This window comes from Chlorocebus sabaeus, chromosome 20 (assembly GCF_047675955.1).
Source record: "Chlorocebus sabaeus isolate Y175 chromosome 20, mChlSab1.0.hap1, whole genome shotgun sequence".
In the NCBI taxonomy this organism is placed as follows: Eukaryota; Metazoa; Chordata; class Mammalia; order Primates; family Cercopithecidae; genus Chlorocebus; species Chlorocebus sabaeus.
This window is the reverse complement of record NC_132923.1, coordinates 27953360-27970327: the sequence shown is the minus strand read 5'-3', so window position 1 is coordinate 27970327 and position 16968 is coordinate 27953360. Positions and strand designations below refer to the sequence as shown.

Genomic DNA, 16968 nt, shown 5'->3' with positions numbered 1-16968 from the left:
ACAGCTCTGGAAATAAAAGAAACTAGCCAGGCACAGTGATGCACAGCTGTAGTCTTAGCTACTCAGGAGGCAGAGGTGGAAGGATTGCTTGAGCCCAGGAGTTGGAGGCTGCTTGGCAAAATAGCAAGACCCTGTCTCTGAAAAATGAAAGGAAAAAGAAAGGTACTGGAACTGCAGGGTGGTATGGGAGATGGGTAAATTTAACGTGCTCACCAGGGACCTCTCACTTTCTTTCTCAGTACAGACACATGCTCCTGCCCTTTCGTATTCCATGTTGAAGTCTGGCAGCAAATTCTTCCTGACAGTAGGACTAATCACTTACTTTGAAGTAAAAGAACAACAACAAATAAAGGTGAAAAAGAAAAATAAAACTGGTCAGCATCCCCGAGTTTAAAATAATTACTCTACCACATCAACAATTTTCTGTGCAGCTTTCTAACGTTTTTATTTAGACAGAAATTGTTTTAAAAAGAAGGTTACTTTGAAACCAAGGTTACAGTAGCTTTTTGGCCTGCTTGGCATGGCTTTCTCCAACTCTCTTCTTTTCAGTTTTTGCAATACCTGTCCCTGCCAGTCTCCAAGTGTCCCTAGTCAGCTCCACACTGAAGGGGAGGAGCTACTTCCTAGGGTCTCTTCCCAGCATCACAGCCCCACATCCCAGCGACCAATGGTGTTGTACTCCTGGGGGCCAAAGAGGACCCTGATTACTTTGTTTTGTGCCATGTGAGTACTATGTCCAACAGGATGGCTGGTGGACGGGAGACATGTTGGACTTTGATTGGATTCCTTCTTATCTGTCTGAAAATGGTGAGTTCATCATTCCAACTGCCCGCAACTATTTAGGGGAAAAAGAAAGACATTATTTTTCTCTCCTTTTTTTTTTTTTTTTTTTTTTTTTTTTTTGAGGAGTTGGGGAATGGGGAGATAGAAATCGAAATACTTTTCAAAAGTTCGTACCCAGGTTGTATATGTTTGCGTGTTTGAAATTTAATGCCATATACTAGAGAAAGAAAACAAGATTATCATTATATTTTAAGAACAAAGATTTCTGAAAAATCTGTCAGCAGCTACTGACTTAGTTCAATAGGCAGATTCAAAGGGGAAAGAAATGAAATAGTAACGGGATCTGCCTCCAGCCTCTAAATTCCATTTAGAGTTGCTTTGCGGTAGATTGGGGTGCTGGGAAACGATTTGTGTGGAGAAATACTTCTATGGATCGAAAGACTGCTCACGTTAGGTATAAAAATGTTGTGATTAATTTATTACTGCTTTTACTCCTGTTTTACATTTGTTCAAGTGGTGTTTTTCTGTATGGTTCTAATTTTCTAAACTTTCCTTTTCAGGTTGCTTCAGCAAAATCAGGTACAATTTTCTGACATGAAAGTTTTTCCTCTTCGTATTTGATTTTAATTTCCATTGTTAATTTATGGGCTATCCTGAAATCTAAAGGCTCTATAAGAAAAAAAAATTCAATATTTTCTGAGCACTCACACTGGGTGCTAAGCACTATATTGGGTCCTGGGGAGTTGATAATTGGTAAGACAAATAAATGGATTGAACTTGAAAGACAAATCTTTAGAAAGTGTTCTTGCTGAGTACTGTAATATATACAGTCATGTAGGCATGCATTTTCTCATATACAGTTAGCCATGTGTGAAATATTACAATGATCATCATTCTAGCTAAGATATTGTACAGAGTCTAATTTATATAAATGTTCTTGTTTGTGTTCTGGGGAATTAGAGGAAAAATGAGAAATGTTATCTTTGATTAAATTGGCAATATTCCCTGCTTTAAAAAGGATTTTATGCTTCTAATATTGCATATTTAAATTATAGACAACAGTCACTCAGGGCTGAAAGGGGGCCCTCTTTTAAAAATATTTGATCTCCATCTTTCTTAAGTAGATAACTGAAGGCAAAAATAATTTATCTAGAGGCCCCTCCTAGCTCATTTGTGCTAGAAATCTAAATACCTGGAATGGAAATTTATTTTTAGGAGGATTTAGCTTATCTCTGGGAACCACATAATATCAACCATATCACCAATAAATTCTCATAGTGATTTGACATAAATTAGAAAAATTTGCATTTATTATTTTGTCTACACCACAGAAAAAGAAGTGAAATCAAGACAGTTAAAAAATTTGATATAGATGTATGTCTGAGCCATGAAATTTCATAAAATTCATACATATACAGTAAGTTTTTAAAAATTTCTATTTCCTGGCCTGGTACCAAGGCTCACGCCTATAATCTCAGCACTTTGGGAAGCCAAGATGGGAGAATTGATTGCTTGAGCCCAGGATTTCAAGACCAGCCTGAGCAACATAGCAACACCCCATCTCTTTAAAAGATTATTATTTCTTGCTTTATTCTTATCTAATTGTCTTATTCTTGAGAGATCTTTAGGATTAGCCAGGAAACTATAGGAAGGACTGTTTGGCTATACACAAAGTGACTTTTTAAATAAGTGGCCTTTGGGTGGACAAAATCTAACTCTGCTGTTTCTTACAAGGTCCCAGCACACCCAGGACACACCAAGCCCTCAGAACAGGACCCTTTTTGGTCCTCACAGCATCTGCCCTATTCTAAAGAAATGGTGGGTCAGGCTAAGCTAGTGATGCTGCTGCTAATTGACTCAGTTGCTAATTGAGTCCTGGCTTTTCAATAGATGGAATGTGTATTAGCTACACTGTATAGAAGGTTTTATTTTTTGTGTGTGTATTTTGATTCTCTTTGGGCTCTGGTAGTGCTGTGTATCTGTGTCTGGTCACTGGGGCCTCGTGGGCTAATTTAGATCTCTTTGAGCTGGTGGAATGCACAGATGCTGAGAACCAAAGGGTTTCATTTTTGACTGATCAGAGTGGTTGGTTGCACAACTAGGGAATAAAGTTTTCTCTTTCATCAGTCCAGTCAGTGGGCTAACCATAGAATTAAGAAAGAGTAAGGAACTGCTGCTACTTTATGGACTTTACACTCAAGTTTCTCATCTATTAAAAGGGCAACATACTACATAGGGGGTTGATCTTCTTTCATTGTTGATGCTGGTCAGAGCCTGCCCTAAAACCAGGTGTAAAACAGACAATCTGTCTCTCCAGCCTGTGTTTGCCCCACACTCCTCAGAATCCCATTTTCACAGGACCTCTCCACAGCGGTGCCCTATGGTCTGGCTTTTCCAAACCCATCAAAATTTACTTGTCTTGGCTCATACACAAACGTGCACACACACACTTTCCAAGTGCCCTAACACACACTATTTCACTTAATCTTTACAACAATCCTAAAATGCAGGTATTTTAAATTTCAAAGTAAATCCTAATATGTAGGTATTAATAATCCGTATTTGTCAAGGAAGGTAACAAGTCTAGAAGAGGTACAATGACTTGCATGCCTTCACACACAAAAGTAAATAGCAGGGCCAGGGCTCAAACCCAGAGCTCCTGAATCCAAACCCTTTGCTGTTTTCCCACCACACAACCCCGAGTTTCATTCTGTGATACTGGCTTCCTGCTTTATGACTTCCAAGCAAACGTGTCTCTCCTAGATCAATTCCATGAGATCAGTTTTGTGGAGCCCTCAGGCCCTGTGACAGGCCTGTGGGGAGAGGGTCTGTGTCATGCTAGCCTTTTAGATGCCTTTCAAACCGCTCTGTGAATGCATGATCTGGCCTCCTGGATCTGTGGCTAGTTTGGTTGTCATTTTCCCAGGAAGTTAGTTCATTCCAATGAACAGAACCGGTAACATAGGAGATAAGAGTAACTGTGAGGACAGAGGAAACAGAAGGAGTTGAGAGATACCAGGAAATTAGAGGAAAGAAGGCATATAGCACAGGATCATTAGCTGGGGGAGCAGAAGAGGGGTGTGTGTGTGTGTGTGTGTGTGTGTGTGTGTGTGTTGGAAGAGGGAGCCCCTGCTGGGACTTTCCGTGTTGCAAGACAGAGAGGGAACGTAGCCCTTTCCTATGGAATTGGCTTCCACTGGCAAGTGGCTATGACAAGCAGGCCTGAGACTTTCCCCCAGTGTATATAACTGTCATAATTTTCTTTCAATGGCAAAAGAGACTATCCTGGGTGATGTTCAAGGAATGTCTGGCCAGGGCACAGAGGAGACTTTGTTCATTTTTGCAGCATGGTTATTTCTGAGATGCTGCCAAAGCTAACTCTCTGGGCTATTGGTACAGAAAGAGAAAGTTGTCTGCATCGTGCACATAGGGACTTGGCTCTGGGAGAAGGGGAGCTGATACTGGAGAATCACCTGTCTTTACTCCTTCTCCCTCTTTGCCCTATAGTTCTGCTTGTTTGTCTTCCCTTTAGTTTTAGTTTTGTCAAATTCCCTATATTTGACATATAGTGATTTTACCCAGCAAGTGGAGTACATTAAACCTGAAAGGCCAAGTGCCAGTTGCAAATAAAGCCCAGCTATTTTTGTTTGACCTTTTCTTCCAGTTGGATCTCCTATATCCAAGACATTTTTGCGTCTATGGAATTTTGTAAAGTAGTCAATCTGAGGACTGTGCTATAGCTCCTACTCCATACTCCTGAGCGTAGGAATGCCTTGTGTAAACCCATGACATAAGCATTCATATCTCCCTGGCAAACCATAGCCTGGCCCATCACATTCTTATGCTGAGGCAGATATTGTGATAGAGAAAGGGAGAATAAAGTTTACTTTTATTTTGTATAGAAGAATCTGACAGTTGTTCCACTCTGATAATATGAAAGAAAGTGCTATGGAGTAAATATAACAAAGAACTCGATCCTCCCTCCTTCCTCCATTGGATTAAATGTTATCTGGAAAACGTGCAAAGTGCATGAGAGAGTGACCACAGCCATGGGGCGCAGGCAGGAGGAATGGAGATGAGTCCAGCTGGAGGCAGTGGGATGGCTGTGGGACCCAGAGGGGAGATCAATGGCAAAACAGCCTGCAAAATTCACAGAATGCCCAACTGGAGTAGAATCCTCTGGAAGAAAGCCTCTCAATTATTCTCTCTGTCTTCTCAGAGTTCTTTCCCGTAATTACTTCCCATTCTTATTTAGCTCTTTTAAAAGTACAAAAAATGCAAATTACCCCACAGGCAACTGGGGAAAGCTTTGAAATCCCATCCCCGAGTGAGAGGTTTGAGCTTTCTGGATCTCTTCTGGAGAGTAGCTTTGTCTTTCTTTTTCTCTGTTTTTCCTTGATCTGGATAATAAGGGCAAAGCTTATGTCTGAAGGAAAGCATGAGAATGATTTAGCTTGAAGAATAAAATGATGAAAGAAGTCATTCTTGTAGGTATCTTGGCTAATGTACAACTCTAAAACCTCTTTCAGCTCCTGAAATACCCACTATTGATCAGGCATATTCAAAAATCAGCAACAGTATCACTGTAGAATGGGCTACAGTGCCGGGTGCCACCAGTTACCTCCTCACAGCTGAAGACGGGGACACAGTCATTGAAACAATGGTGGCCAATTCCCCAGGCACTGTGACGGGACTAAAGGCTGCAACCTTGTATGAAATCACCATCAGATCCATCAGTGCTGCTGGGAGAAGCCAGGCATCACCTCCAAAGCAGGCAAAGACAGGTAGCTTGATGGATGCTCATCCTCCGCTGAGTGTTTGCTTGTGACTTGGATCAGTTATTCTGGTGCTGCAAATACAGAATGTGATTTGGTGTCACATGAGTGCCTACAATTCAAGGCCCAGAAGTGAAAGCTACCAAATGATGCTGTTTGAGAATTCAGCTATCTGTGGAGGAGGTGGCATTTAAATGCCAGATGCTTTGCTTTGGAAAATAAAGCCCATTTCTGGGCATCTTTAAAAGCATCCCAGCTTTTAAATCTCTGAAATAGGGATTTCTGGTTTTAACATGCCAAATGAAGAACACGGAGAAGGGATTTTGCTGCACTCTGACCATATGGCATATATGTTAACAAAACAAATAAAAGCATTTGGAGTTTGTCATCAGCATTACTGAAATTGATTTGATAAATTTGTACCTAGGCATATTTCTGAAAAGTTATGTGCACGTTAAAATAGTGTAACCCCTCATTTTTCCATTGATTTATATTATGATTGTAGGAATGTTTGATCTAATTTCTGACCAACTTCAGTTAAAAGTAGTGTCTGATACTTAGCGTTTCTCTGTTTCCCATTCCTCTGCCAAGTTATTTATGGTTAGTATACACTTAAATAGCAATTATTTAATGAAACTTTGTTGTGAATGCTCTTATAAAGTAAATAATTATTGTATATTATGGATATCAATTTACTTGCTTCTAAATTTGAATTATCCTCTATTGGACTTTGGTAACACAAATGCATGTTTTTATTTTTTTAGTGTTGGCTGCACCAATTCTTGAAGTAAGCTCTCCAAGTTCAGACTCCATTCTTGTGCAGTGGGAAGCTGTATATATGGCAATTGGATTCTCTGTGTCCATTATGCGAGCCAATGGCTTGGGGAGTATATGGAAAGAGAATACTACAAACACCTCCTTGACATTCACCAGTTTAGAAGCCGGGACTCTCTACACCATAAAGGCCTATGCATGGAATGCCAACGGAATCCCTGGGGACGACTCCACCTGCAATCAAAGAACAAGTAAGAACTTCTCAGCTCAGCCTCGAACAATTTTACTTTTGATTAACGTGGGGGGCTGTGCGTTGCAGCCATCAAGAGCAGTGTTACATGACAAGTACAGAGCAGCTGGCAGCAGCTATTTAAATTTATTATGAAGTTATTTATAGTGCCTTGTCTATTCCTCCTCAGTAGTTTAAACGCTTCCTGCATGGATAAAGAAATGCTACTCAGAATGCACACAGCATGGCACCGCCCTCTAATATCCAACTCAATTTCAGCATTCACATTCAACATCACACAGAAGAAGGTGATTCTTGTTAGGTTTACCCATCACCCCTTGTCCCTTTCTGGGTTCAGGCCAATTAGTATAAGAATTGGGCCAAATAGGAATTCATTTGTTCTGCAGATACTGAGTGACTGTGTGCCAACTTTGAGCTGGCATTGTTCTAGAGATACGGCACAAGCAGAGCAAGGTTTCTGCAGGCACAGGATGCTGTAGGGATCCTGCAGTGGAATTAGTGTTTCAGATCTGTTTCCCAAAGGCCTCAGCTTGGGCCTGAAGTCAGCATGGGGCTTCCCACTACTGCTCCTCCAGCTGTGGGGAGAAGCTGGAGCTTGCTGTGTGTTTTCTCACTGTCCCACCCAGAGGTCCCCCGAGCAGAGGATACCCTGCAGCATTACAACTGGAGGTCCAAATTGAGCTGCTGGAGTGAGCCGAGAGAGAGAGAGAGAGAGAGAGAGAGAGAGAGAGAGAGAGAGAGAGAGAAGTGTTTTCTTTTCTTGAGGCAGAGTAAGCCATCCACTGGCAATGTAACCTAAATAGACACAAGACTCTCACCAACCAGATTAGCTGTTTCACCACTCGAGAAGGACGCAGGAAAGGAAGGAAAGAAACCAGAAATGTTCTCTCCAACTTTCCCTAAGTTTGGAGGGGAATGGAAGCCCCGTAGTCTATGGGCCAAGGCAGAATGTAGGGAGAAGAGAGGGGTTTGCCTCCTTTTATACTGTTTCCCTAGGAAGGTTGTATAATCATAGCCCTGAGGTGATTCATGACAGGCTTGGTGAGTCAGGATGTCTGTGACAAGTCAGTCTCCTTGGGCCTTTTCCTAGGCTGGCTGGCTTTCTTTCTTCCCTCCTTCCCTTATCTTCCCTTCCCATCCTTCCCTTTCCTTTCCCTTTCACAGTGCTTTTTTTCTTTCCACATTTGTTGAGGACCCACTGTGTGCTGGGCATAGGTTAGCTGATGGGAATACAAAAGCAAATAAAGCATGATCCCTCTATTCAAAGAATGGATTATGTCAAAGGAGAGACCAATGGTGAGTCAGCGTTTCCATTTTCACCTGACCAGTGCTTTGGCAGATGGCTGCAAAGACAGCGAGGCACAGGAGGGAGCATCTTCATCAGGCTGGGGCACTGAGACAGCATCCCCTAGAACAACTTGTTTCTTAAAGATTTCCCCGTCATAGGTTTACCCATGTTTTACAAAGCTTTACAGAGTTTAGATTTCGCCTCTGGATTAGTTTCCTCGGGCTGCTGGAACCACAAACTGGGTGGCTTGAACAATAGCAATGTTTGGTTTCATGGTTCTGAAGGCTACGAAGTCTGAAATCAAGGTGTCACATCTGGGGGATGTGAGGAAGAGTCTGTTCCAGGCCTCTCTCCTTGGCTTGTAGATGGTTATCTTCACATTCACATGGAATTTTCCCTATATGTGTTTATCTGTGTCCAAACTTCTTCTTTTTATAAGGAAATCAGCCATATTGGATGAGGGCCCACCCTAATGATTGCATCTTACCTGATTACATCTTCTATGACCCTATTTCCAAATAAAGTGACATTCTGAGGGTACTATGGGTAAGAACTTCAACATATGAACTGGGAGGGAACCCAAGTCAACCCATAACAGGCTCTCACTACTTTACCTATTTTTCCTAGTTCTCCCAAAGCAAGTTGCCCTAAAACACTGCAGGCTACCCCTACCCGCCTTGGGCCCAGCACTTCCCTAAAGCAGACCTGCCTCTGCAGACAAGCTGACCATGTAGTGGGAAAGGGCCTGTTGAGATGGCCCACGGGAAAAACATGGCAGGTGCCTGCCTTACAGAGAATGAGTTAGGTCCTCATGTCCTCAAAGAGGCCTTCCCGGCTGGGCGCGGTGGCTCACACCTGTAATCCCAGCACTTTGGGAGGCCGAGGCAGGTGGATCACGACATCGGGAGATTGAGACCATCCTGGCTAACATGGTGAAACCCTGTCTCTACTCAAAATACAAAAAATTAGCTGGGTGTGGTGGCGGGTGCCTGTAGTCCCGGCTACTCAGGAGGCTGAGGCAGGAGAATGGCGTGAACCCGGGAGGCAGAGGTTGCAGTGAGTGGAAATTGCGCCACTGCACTCCGGCCTGAACAACAGAGTGAGACTCCGTCTCAAAAAAAAAAAAAAAAAAAAGGGCCTTCCTTGTTTGCCCAGAGGATGCTGGTCTCTGCTCACAGACTGTTGAAGCAGTTTCCTAAGGCTTGCTGCTTGGGCGTTATTACAGCACAGATTCCAAAGAACTGAGGCCAATTTCTTCCCTCGCCTGGCCAGGACACCTCCTTATGCTTTTTAATGTGGTAAGTCTTAAGAAAGGGAGGCATATTTACAAGAATGTAGGGTTAAGTGTTTTGGAGACACTAAAAGACTGCCTTAATATGTATGCATCACACTTGATACCTTCCTTCCTTCCTTTTGATGATGAATGGAAAGAAAATCTGCTCCCCTAGAAATGATTATGACCGAACAGCTATTGCAGTAAAAGTTGTAGCAGATGTCAAAAGTAAAGAAGGGATATGTTCAGTTTCATTGATCAATAACAGAAGATATTTGACCTCTCACTTAATAATAACATACCCACGTGGCCCTTTTAGTTCTTCCCATTAATAATTTCATTTAATTATTTTAACTACTTATTAAATAATGCATTAATCCATTCAAAATATGTCTGTTAGCACCTATAGGTGTTAGACATGGATCTTGTTAGATCTATTTATATATGAGAAAAAATTAAATTACAAAAAGGGTAAACAATATGGCCAGTGCCACACAGTTTATTATGAGTTTGCATAGTAGCAGATGTATTACCAGTTCCCAGGCATCATCCTAAATCCCAATTTTATGCTTTGGACACTTGTAATTATCCAACTACTGGGTATCTTATCCTCCAGTCTCTGCAACACTGTTATGCCAACTCTTACTTAGTTTGTAAGGCTACTACAAAATCTTAATTGTTTCTCAAAAATGTAGGTCCTCGGGCCCCTGCCAACATTCAAGTCTCTTTCGATAGTGGAGCTCTGAAGGCATCTTTTTCATGGGCACTGGCAGAAGGAGCTTTCAATTATACTGTGATGGCTTTGAGTGACTCTTCAGAGCTGACCTGCAGCACAGCTTTCAGTTCCTGCACCATCTCTTCCCTCCAGTGTGGAACTGAATACCTGATTTCAGTTTCAGCAAGTAATGATGCTGGATCTAGCAAATCATCTTCAACAGTGACCCTGAAAACTGGTATGTAAACAAGAGTGAGATTGCTGTAGGACTTGCAGCAGTGACTGCTATAAGGGAGACATTCACTGACAATGTTTCTGAATACTCCGGGAAAATATGAAAATGAAAGCCTGGTCTAAATGAAAGCATTGAGTTGAACATTCTCATGAGTTTGAATAATACTGATAGTGAAGTGAGATATTTTGTATTGCAAAAAGCACTTTTTGGAAAATTAGGAGGCCTGGTTTCTATTCCAGATCTTTCATTAATTAGTTTTTTCTTTTTCCTTTGTAAAGCTGTGAAAATTCTAAGATCTGGTTTGAGTTGTACACAGCTCTAACTGTGCGTACAGATAACTGCGTCTTCTTTACGTCATGTCTCATGTCCTAGGCTTGGTGGGAGCCGCCATTTTTTTAAGATAAAGACAGGATATTTCTAGTTCTGAATATATGTTTAGATATTTTTCCATTTTCATTCTTATCAGAGCGATAACCACGTACACACGTGGAGGTTGACTTCTCTATTTAGAAATATCTATGTGTCTCGGGGATGGAAACTAACAATTAATGAAACTAACACTTAATGAAGACCTACTATGTTTCTGGCGCTATAAGTATGTTATTTCATTTAAATCTCATGACAACTCAGTGAGGTGGGTTCTATTATCTCTTTTTTTAGATAAGAAAATTGAAGCTCAGAGAAGTTAAATAATTTTCCCAAGGCACACTGATAATAAGCAGTAGAGCTGAGATTCAAGCTGCTCAAGTTTGCCTAATTCCAATGCTTAAAGCCAAAGAAAATGTCGACAACTACAATAATGTCTACTTTATCTCACAGTCAGTTATGTCATTCTAAGTTTAAAAAGCTTCTGAATAGGAAGAAAAGGAGCTATCCCCAAGTTGATGCACTCCATTCCACAGGAAAAAAAAATAAAGCTATTCTTTCAGGCCCGCACTCTCTTATAGTTATGTTAAATTAAGGTCAATGATAACAAACTTGATGATTTGGCTTCTCTTTTGACAACTGTAATTTAATGTGAATGGTACATTAGAAGTGATTATGAGGACAAGATAGTTGAGAGTGGGAGAAGAGAGAAAAAACACTTTCAAAAGCATAGCAGTTCTGAGTTAGGCAGTTAGGCATTTAATGCAGGGAAGAACCATGCAGTGTTTTTTAATCTTGGACGCACATTAAGAGCATCTGGGGAGCTTTTATAAAACCCCAATACCCAGGTCCCACTTAAGACCAATTGGAGTTGCTGGGAATAGAATTTGGATATGAATAGTTTGTAAAAGCTCCCCAGTTGATTCTACTATGCAGTCAGGGTTAAGTGCCATTGAAAAAGTCCTTCACACTTACAGGTCCAGGAGGTTCTAAGGCAGTTTGTGTATGACACAGTCATGATCATGGGGATGACCTTGACCAATAATAAAGTAACATTATTATTTAATATATTTAATATATTAATATTACATATAATATATATTATATTAAAAATATATAATAAAAGAACTATGTTTACAAAGTACTATGTGTTTCCTGGGGCCCAGAAGTGTGTAATATATTTTGGGAAGATTTCCACTAGTGAAAACTAAAATTTTTAAAGCTTAGCACTTGAATGAACAAACTTTATTTGAATTCATTCTTTCAGAAGATTTTGTTCCATCAATAAATGAGGCATTATGTGGATAAATGAGGTATTGCCTTAACACAAAGAAACAGTCAATATTAACAAATCAATACATGCCTACTTTTGACATAGTCTAACATTTATTGTGTGAGATAAATTTTAGGACATCTGAGAATGTCTCCTGGGTTTGTACTGAGTTATACATACTATTTGATTTGTTCCTTATTTGTAGCATCTAGTATCTTAACTCTATGTTTAAGATGCTCCCTGGAGGGTGTAATGGGCATGAGAATGTATTCTGTCATTCAGTGCATGAGAGGCTGCAGTTAGAAGAACTTTCCAGGTTGCACATGGTGGTTCATGCCTGTAATCCCAACACTTTCGGAGGCCGAGGCGGGTGGATTGCTTGAGTCCAAGAGTTCGAGACCAGCCTGGGCAACATGGCTAGACCCTGTCTCTACAAAAAAAATACAAAAGTTAGCTGATCATGCACCTGTAGTTCCAGCCACTCACGAGGCTGAGGTGGGAGGATCACCTTAGCCTGGGAGGCAGAGGTTGCAGTGAGCTGAGATCGCACCACTGCACTCCAGCCTGGGTGACAGAGCAAGACCTTGTCTCCAAAAAAATTAATTAATTAATTAAAAAATAAATTTAGGCTGGGCGCATTGGCTCATGCCTGTAATCCCAGCACTTTGGGAGGCTGAGGGAGGAGGATCACTTGAGGTCAGGAGTTCAAGACAAGCCTGGACAACATGGTGAAACCCCATCTCTACTAAAAGTACAAAAAGTAGTTGGGCATGGTGGTGCACACCTGTAGTCCCAGCTACTCAGGAGGCTGAGGCAGGAGAATCACTTCAGCCCAGGAGGTGGAGGTTGCAGTGAGCCGAGATCACATCACTGCACTCCAGCCTGGGCAACCGAGTGAGATTCTGTCTCAAAAAATAAATACATGAAATAAAATAAAAAATAAATTTAAAAAAATATATTTTTTAAAACAGAACTTTCCATGCTATGGAGGCTTTACACATAAACCCCCAGAAAGACCCAGCTCCATTCCTTCCCACTTATGGATCTTGGACAACTTACCAACCTCTATAAGCCTCAGTTTCCTCAACTGTAAAATGATGATATTTGCTGGAAGAATTAGAGAATATATTAATATAAAACATAATGAATGATATCTGTATTTTAATCTCTAAAACAGATAACTTCTGGAATATTCATTATTCCACTGAAGCCAGACTAGCTTCATCTCTGGATGAAGTCAAATATTTCAACAAATAATCTAATAATGAAAATTTTTATGTCTTAAGATGACTATGAATCTCTGATGGCTCATTATTTCAAACAGTATTTTGTATAACAAGAGAATGTGACAGGTCATTAAAATTTGTTGTAGTGGTTTGGGGCCTATAACATAACCTTTGGTCCTATAAAGAAAATCTTCTAATGCTTCCAGTGCACAGTTTTGCATTTTGTGCACCAAATTCAATCTGTCACAAAGCTCAGAGTTGCTTATTTGGGTTGTACTGAAATCTTAGATAATTGCAAACATGCGAAGAAAATCTCCTGCAGTAGTCTCATGTTTGCTTATTATTGATCATTTCCTAGTTGCTTGTGCACCTGGAAGAGTGATGATCCAAGAAGATCCCCCCGGCCACCTGTCTGTGGCTTGGTCCAATGTAGATCTGGGTGACTACTATGTGGTCTTTGTGAAGAGTGATGACGGCTTGGAAGTACACTGCAACACATCTCTCACTGAGTGCAATTTCTTATCTGAGTGTGGCTTCACCTATTTTATTAGTGTTTTTGCCTATAATAAGGCAGGGCAAAGTCCTTTGGGTGACATATTCAATTATACCACAGGTAAGTCCCATTTGATACTTGTCAAGGGAGTTCTGAGATCGCTAACCTCAGCAGCAGAATGGATCACCTATTCCACTTATTAACTTGCCACCTGGGAGTCATTCTAGGGTTAAGAACAGAAAGTAATCTCTTATCTCACATTCTTTCCAGACTAGGGAATCTTGGTTTTGTGGACCCAAGCGTAACTAGAATGCAAAGTTTGGGAGTGAAAAGAGGAGGAAGAATGTAGTTGTTCAACCTTGCTCTGAAAGATTGAACTGTCCACAAAGATGTACTCCGTGAGTGTTCTAGCATGTGCTGCCGCCAAAGAGGAGGCAGTGCCTGCATTTCAGGAGGTCACTCTTTCCCTAAGACCAAGAGAGACATACAATGGCCAAGATGCTACATGGTGTGGAGGACTTTGGAATAGGACACCTGGGTTTACACCCTAACTTGACCACTAATTCATTCCTTCACTGAGGGTAATGATGTCCACCTTGCTAGTTCCTTAGTATTCTTCACTGCAAAATGGGACAAATCATGAGAATATGAATGTGAAAAGGTCTTGTGTGTGATAAAGCATGATGCAAATATTTTTATTAGCATCACAATTGCTGTTGCTATTATCCTCCACTAGACTTGTATCTTGTACAAGGCAGGAATTACATCTTATTTATCTCTTCATCCTCAGTGCTTATAATAGTATGATCAGCATATGGGAGATGCTCAAGTTTTGAAGAATGAGTGGAGTGATTTGAAATTAAATAACTACATTACAAATAAGAATACTCCAACATAATTATGTAAAAGTCTAGCTGAATTACAGTAAATTTTGCCAGGATGAGGGATCTAAATCATTGGTGCCTTTGGAATGTGGAATAAGAGGCCATCAATAAGGTCCTAACACAGGAGGGTCCTCCAGAGTGGCCTTGAGCTGGATCTTGAAGGATGAATGGAAATGTAAGTGGGGCAAGAGCATCCCAGGGAAACTCCAAGCTGAGTCAGACATTTGCCAGTGGGGTTCTTTAGGGTCTCTCAAGACCTATCTATACACGGCCAGGCACAGTGGTTCATGCCTGTAATCTCAACACTTTGGGAAGCCAAGGCAGGCAGATCACTTGAGGTTAGGAGCTGAGACCAGCCTGGGCAACATGGAGAAACTCTGTCTCCGCTAAAAACACAAAAATTAGCTGGACATGGTGGCATGTGCCTGTAATTCCAGCTATTCCGGAGGCTAAGGCATGTAAACCACTTGGACCCAGGAAGCAGAGGTTGCTGCGAGCTGAGATCACACCACTGCCCTCCAGCCTGGGTGACACAGCAAGACCCTGTCTCTTAAAAAAAAAAAAAAAAAAAAAAAATCTACTTATATAACTATGACCCCCACCCCCCAGTTTTATTTGGCTTAGTGTCTGGAAAGGCTGACACGATTTGAGAAGTCAGACTACATATGATTTTACCAGGCAGAAGAGGGGACCGGCTTTCCAGTAGAGGGGTCAGCAATTTTCTCTGCATAGAGAATGAGGGTGCACGTGGCATGGGGGAATTGAGGAGTCTGGTGTGGCGGGGAGTTGGGGGAGCACAGCTGAACCTTACAGCTTGTGATGACCTTGAATGTCATGCTGAGAATTTACCCTCTATGCAGTGACAATTAGGCCAAGATTGGACCTGGACAGACCCACAGGGGGTCACTGTAGTCATTAGGGAGGGCAGTGGCCGAGCCTCTGGGCATGGGAGGTCAGGACTCAGTGTCCGCCCTGGTTGCATTGCTCTTGGTGGGACCACCATTTTCCCTCTGCTCCTGCTTTCAGCTCCCTGTTGCCCTAGTGACATTAACCCCGTGTTGGTGTCCAGTGACAGAGTTGAGATTGTGTGGTCTCCCGTCCGTGGTGCCGAACTGTATGAAACCAAGGCTGCAGATGGGTACAACACGGTTGAGTGCAATGACACTGTTCCCGCGTGCACCCTTTCGGCTCTAGAGTGTGACACTAAGTACAACATCACGGTGTATTCATTCAGTGAAGTCCGAGGCAGCAATATGTCATGTACTCCCCAGTTCATAACCACAGGTAAGGCACAGCTATCATTCCACTCACTGCTGTCTGAATGATTCACCCCAGCTGTGAGCCTCAGGATGGGCATTCAGTAAGACCAATAAAAAGGTTAAATCCCATTAATCAATCTTTGTGGGGACCAAGACAGCCGCTGTTGTACGAAGGAGAGTCAGAGAAGGCAGAAGAGGAAAGTGGAAAAAATGAAAACAAAAGGGAAGACCGTGGGGAGAGTAGAAGGTTTTGCCCATGATTACTTCAGCCATTCAGTTCCTCCTGTCTTTGAGGGTCCTGCCTGTACTCACACCATGAAGGTGTGTAAATATGTTTCTTACTTACGTTTGCTTTTGGAGTTCACAATGCTCTTAAACATTTTCCAGCTATTCCAGTACTATATGAACCCAATGCCCAGTGTTAATGTCAATAGTTGTAATGTAATTTGGCCTGCATGCATGACGTGGTTGAAAACTATGATGATCTCATTGGGGGCAAAATCAATTTTAGACCAAATGGCACATGTGATATTTTCGACTCATGCTTTTTCAATTAATACTCTAAAATCTCTCAGCTCCTTGCAGTCCTGAAATAAAAAATGTTTCAAGGGATACATTCTCCACGATTAATGTGCACTGGCGATCCACTAATGATGACGCTACTTACACTGTGACTGCCCAGGGGGAGAAAGGACTATATCAGTGCAGCAGCATGGGAGAGTCCTGTACCATGCGGGGCTTGCCCTGTGGCTCAGTGTTCTCTGTCACTGCTGTGGCTGAAACACAGGCAGGACGGAGCCTGCCCAGCTACAGTGTTCCCCTGGAAACAGGTATGTAGCAACCACCAAGCCTGAATGTTGACATCACTGGGGTCCTCAGGAAGTGTTTCAAGACATGAACTTCCTTATTTAATCTACCCTCAGTGCCATAGAAATACATTAAACTCAGAGCCGTTTCAAAGAGTCCTGGTCATAGAAAATAAAATTTTCAATATTTTACAAGTTCTGTAAAAATATCCTCAAGACTAGTATATCCATTCACTGGCATCAGAGAAGGAATACTTACTCATTCTGTGAAACATTTATTTGAATTCATATTCCCCTATGATATAATCTATCAAAACAGCTAACAAATGAGTGGCCAAATGAGCTGGGTTGTTACTTATTTCTTTGGCTCAGCCCTTTCAAATTTTTCTCTTTAAAAAATGCTTTCTGACTTTCAGTTTCCTGATAGGTAAAGGGGAGATAATGGCCTCACAGGGTGGTTATGAGTATTAAGTTGACTAATGCTGCAAAGATCTTAGCATAGTGCCTGATGCATAGCAAGAGCGCCATAAAAGAAAACTATTATTACAGCATAGCATTGTGTATGAAT

General features: G+C 41.6%; 1 protein-coding gene across 1 annotated transcript in view; it reads left to right on the top strand.

The window, feature by feature from the left end:
* The first annotated feature begins 718 nt into the window (after positions 1 to 718).
* Positions 719 to 16968, top strand: part of FNDC7 (fibronectin type III domain containing 7) — a 29506-nt gene continuing 13256 nt past the window's right edge. The window contains exons 1-8 of the mRNA XM_007977756.3: positions 719 to 807; positions 1344 to 1362; positions 5313 to 5567; positions 6323 to 6583; positions 9839 to 10096; positions 13317 to 13571; positions 15362 to 15619; positions 16170 to 16424. Coding sequence (XP_007975947.3) covers positions 733 to 807; positions 1344 to 1362; positions 5313 to 5567; positions 6323 to 6583; positions 9839 to 10096; positions 13317 to 13571; positions 15362 to 15619; positions 16170 to 16424 — 1636 coding nt within the window. The 5' untranslated portion in view covers positions 719 to 732. The remainder of the gene's footprint in view (positions 808 to 1343; positions 1363 to 5312; positions 5568 to 6322; positions 6584 to 9838; positions 10097 to 13316; positions 13572 to 15361; positions 15620 to 16169; positions 16425 to 16968) is intronic.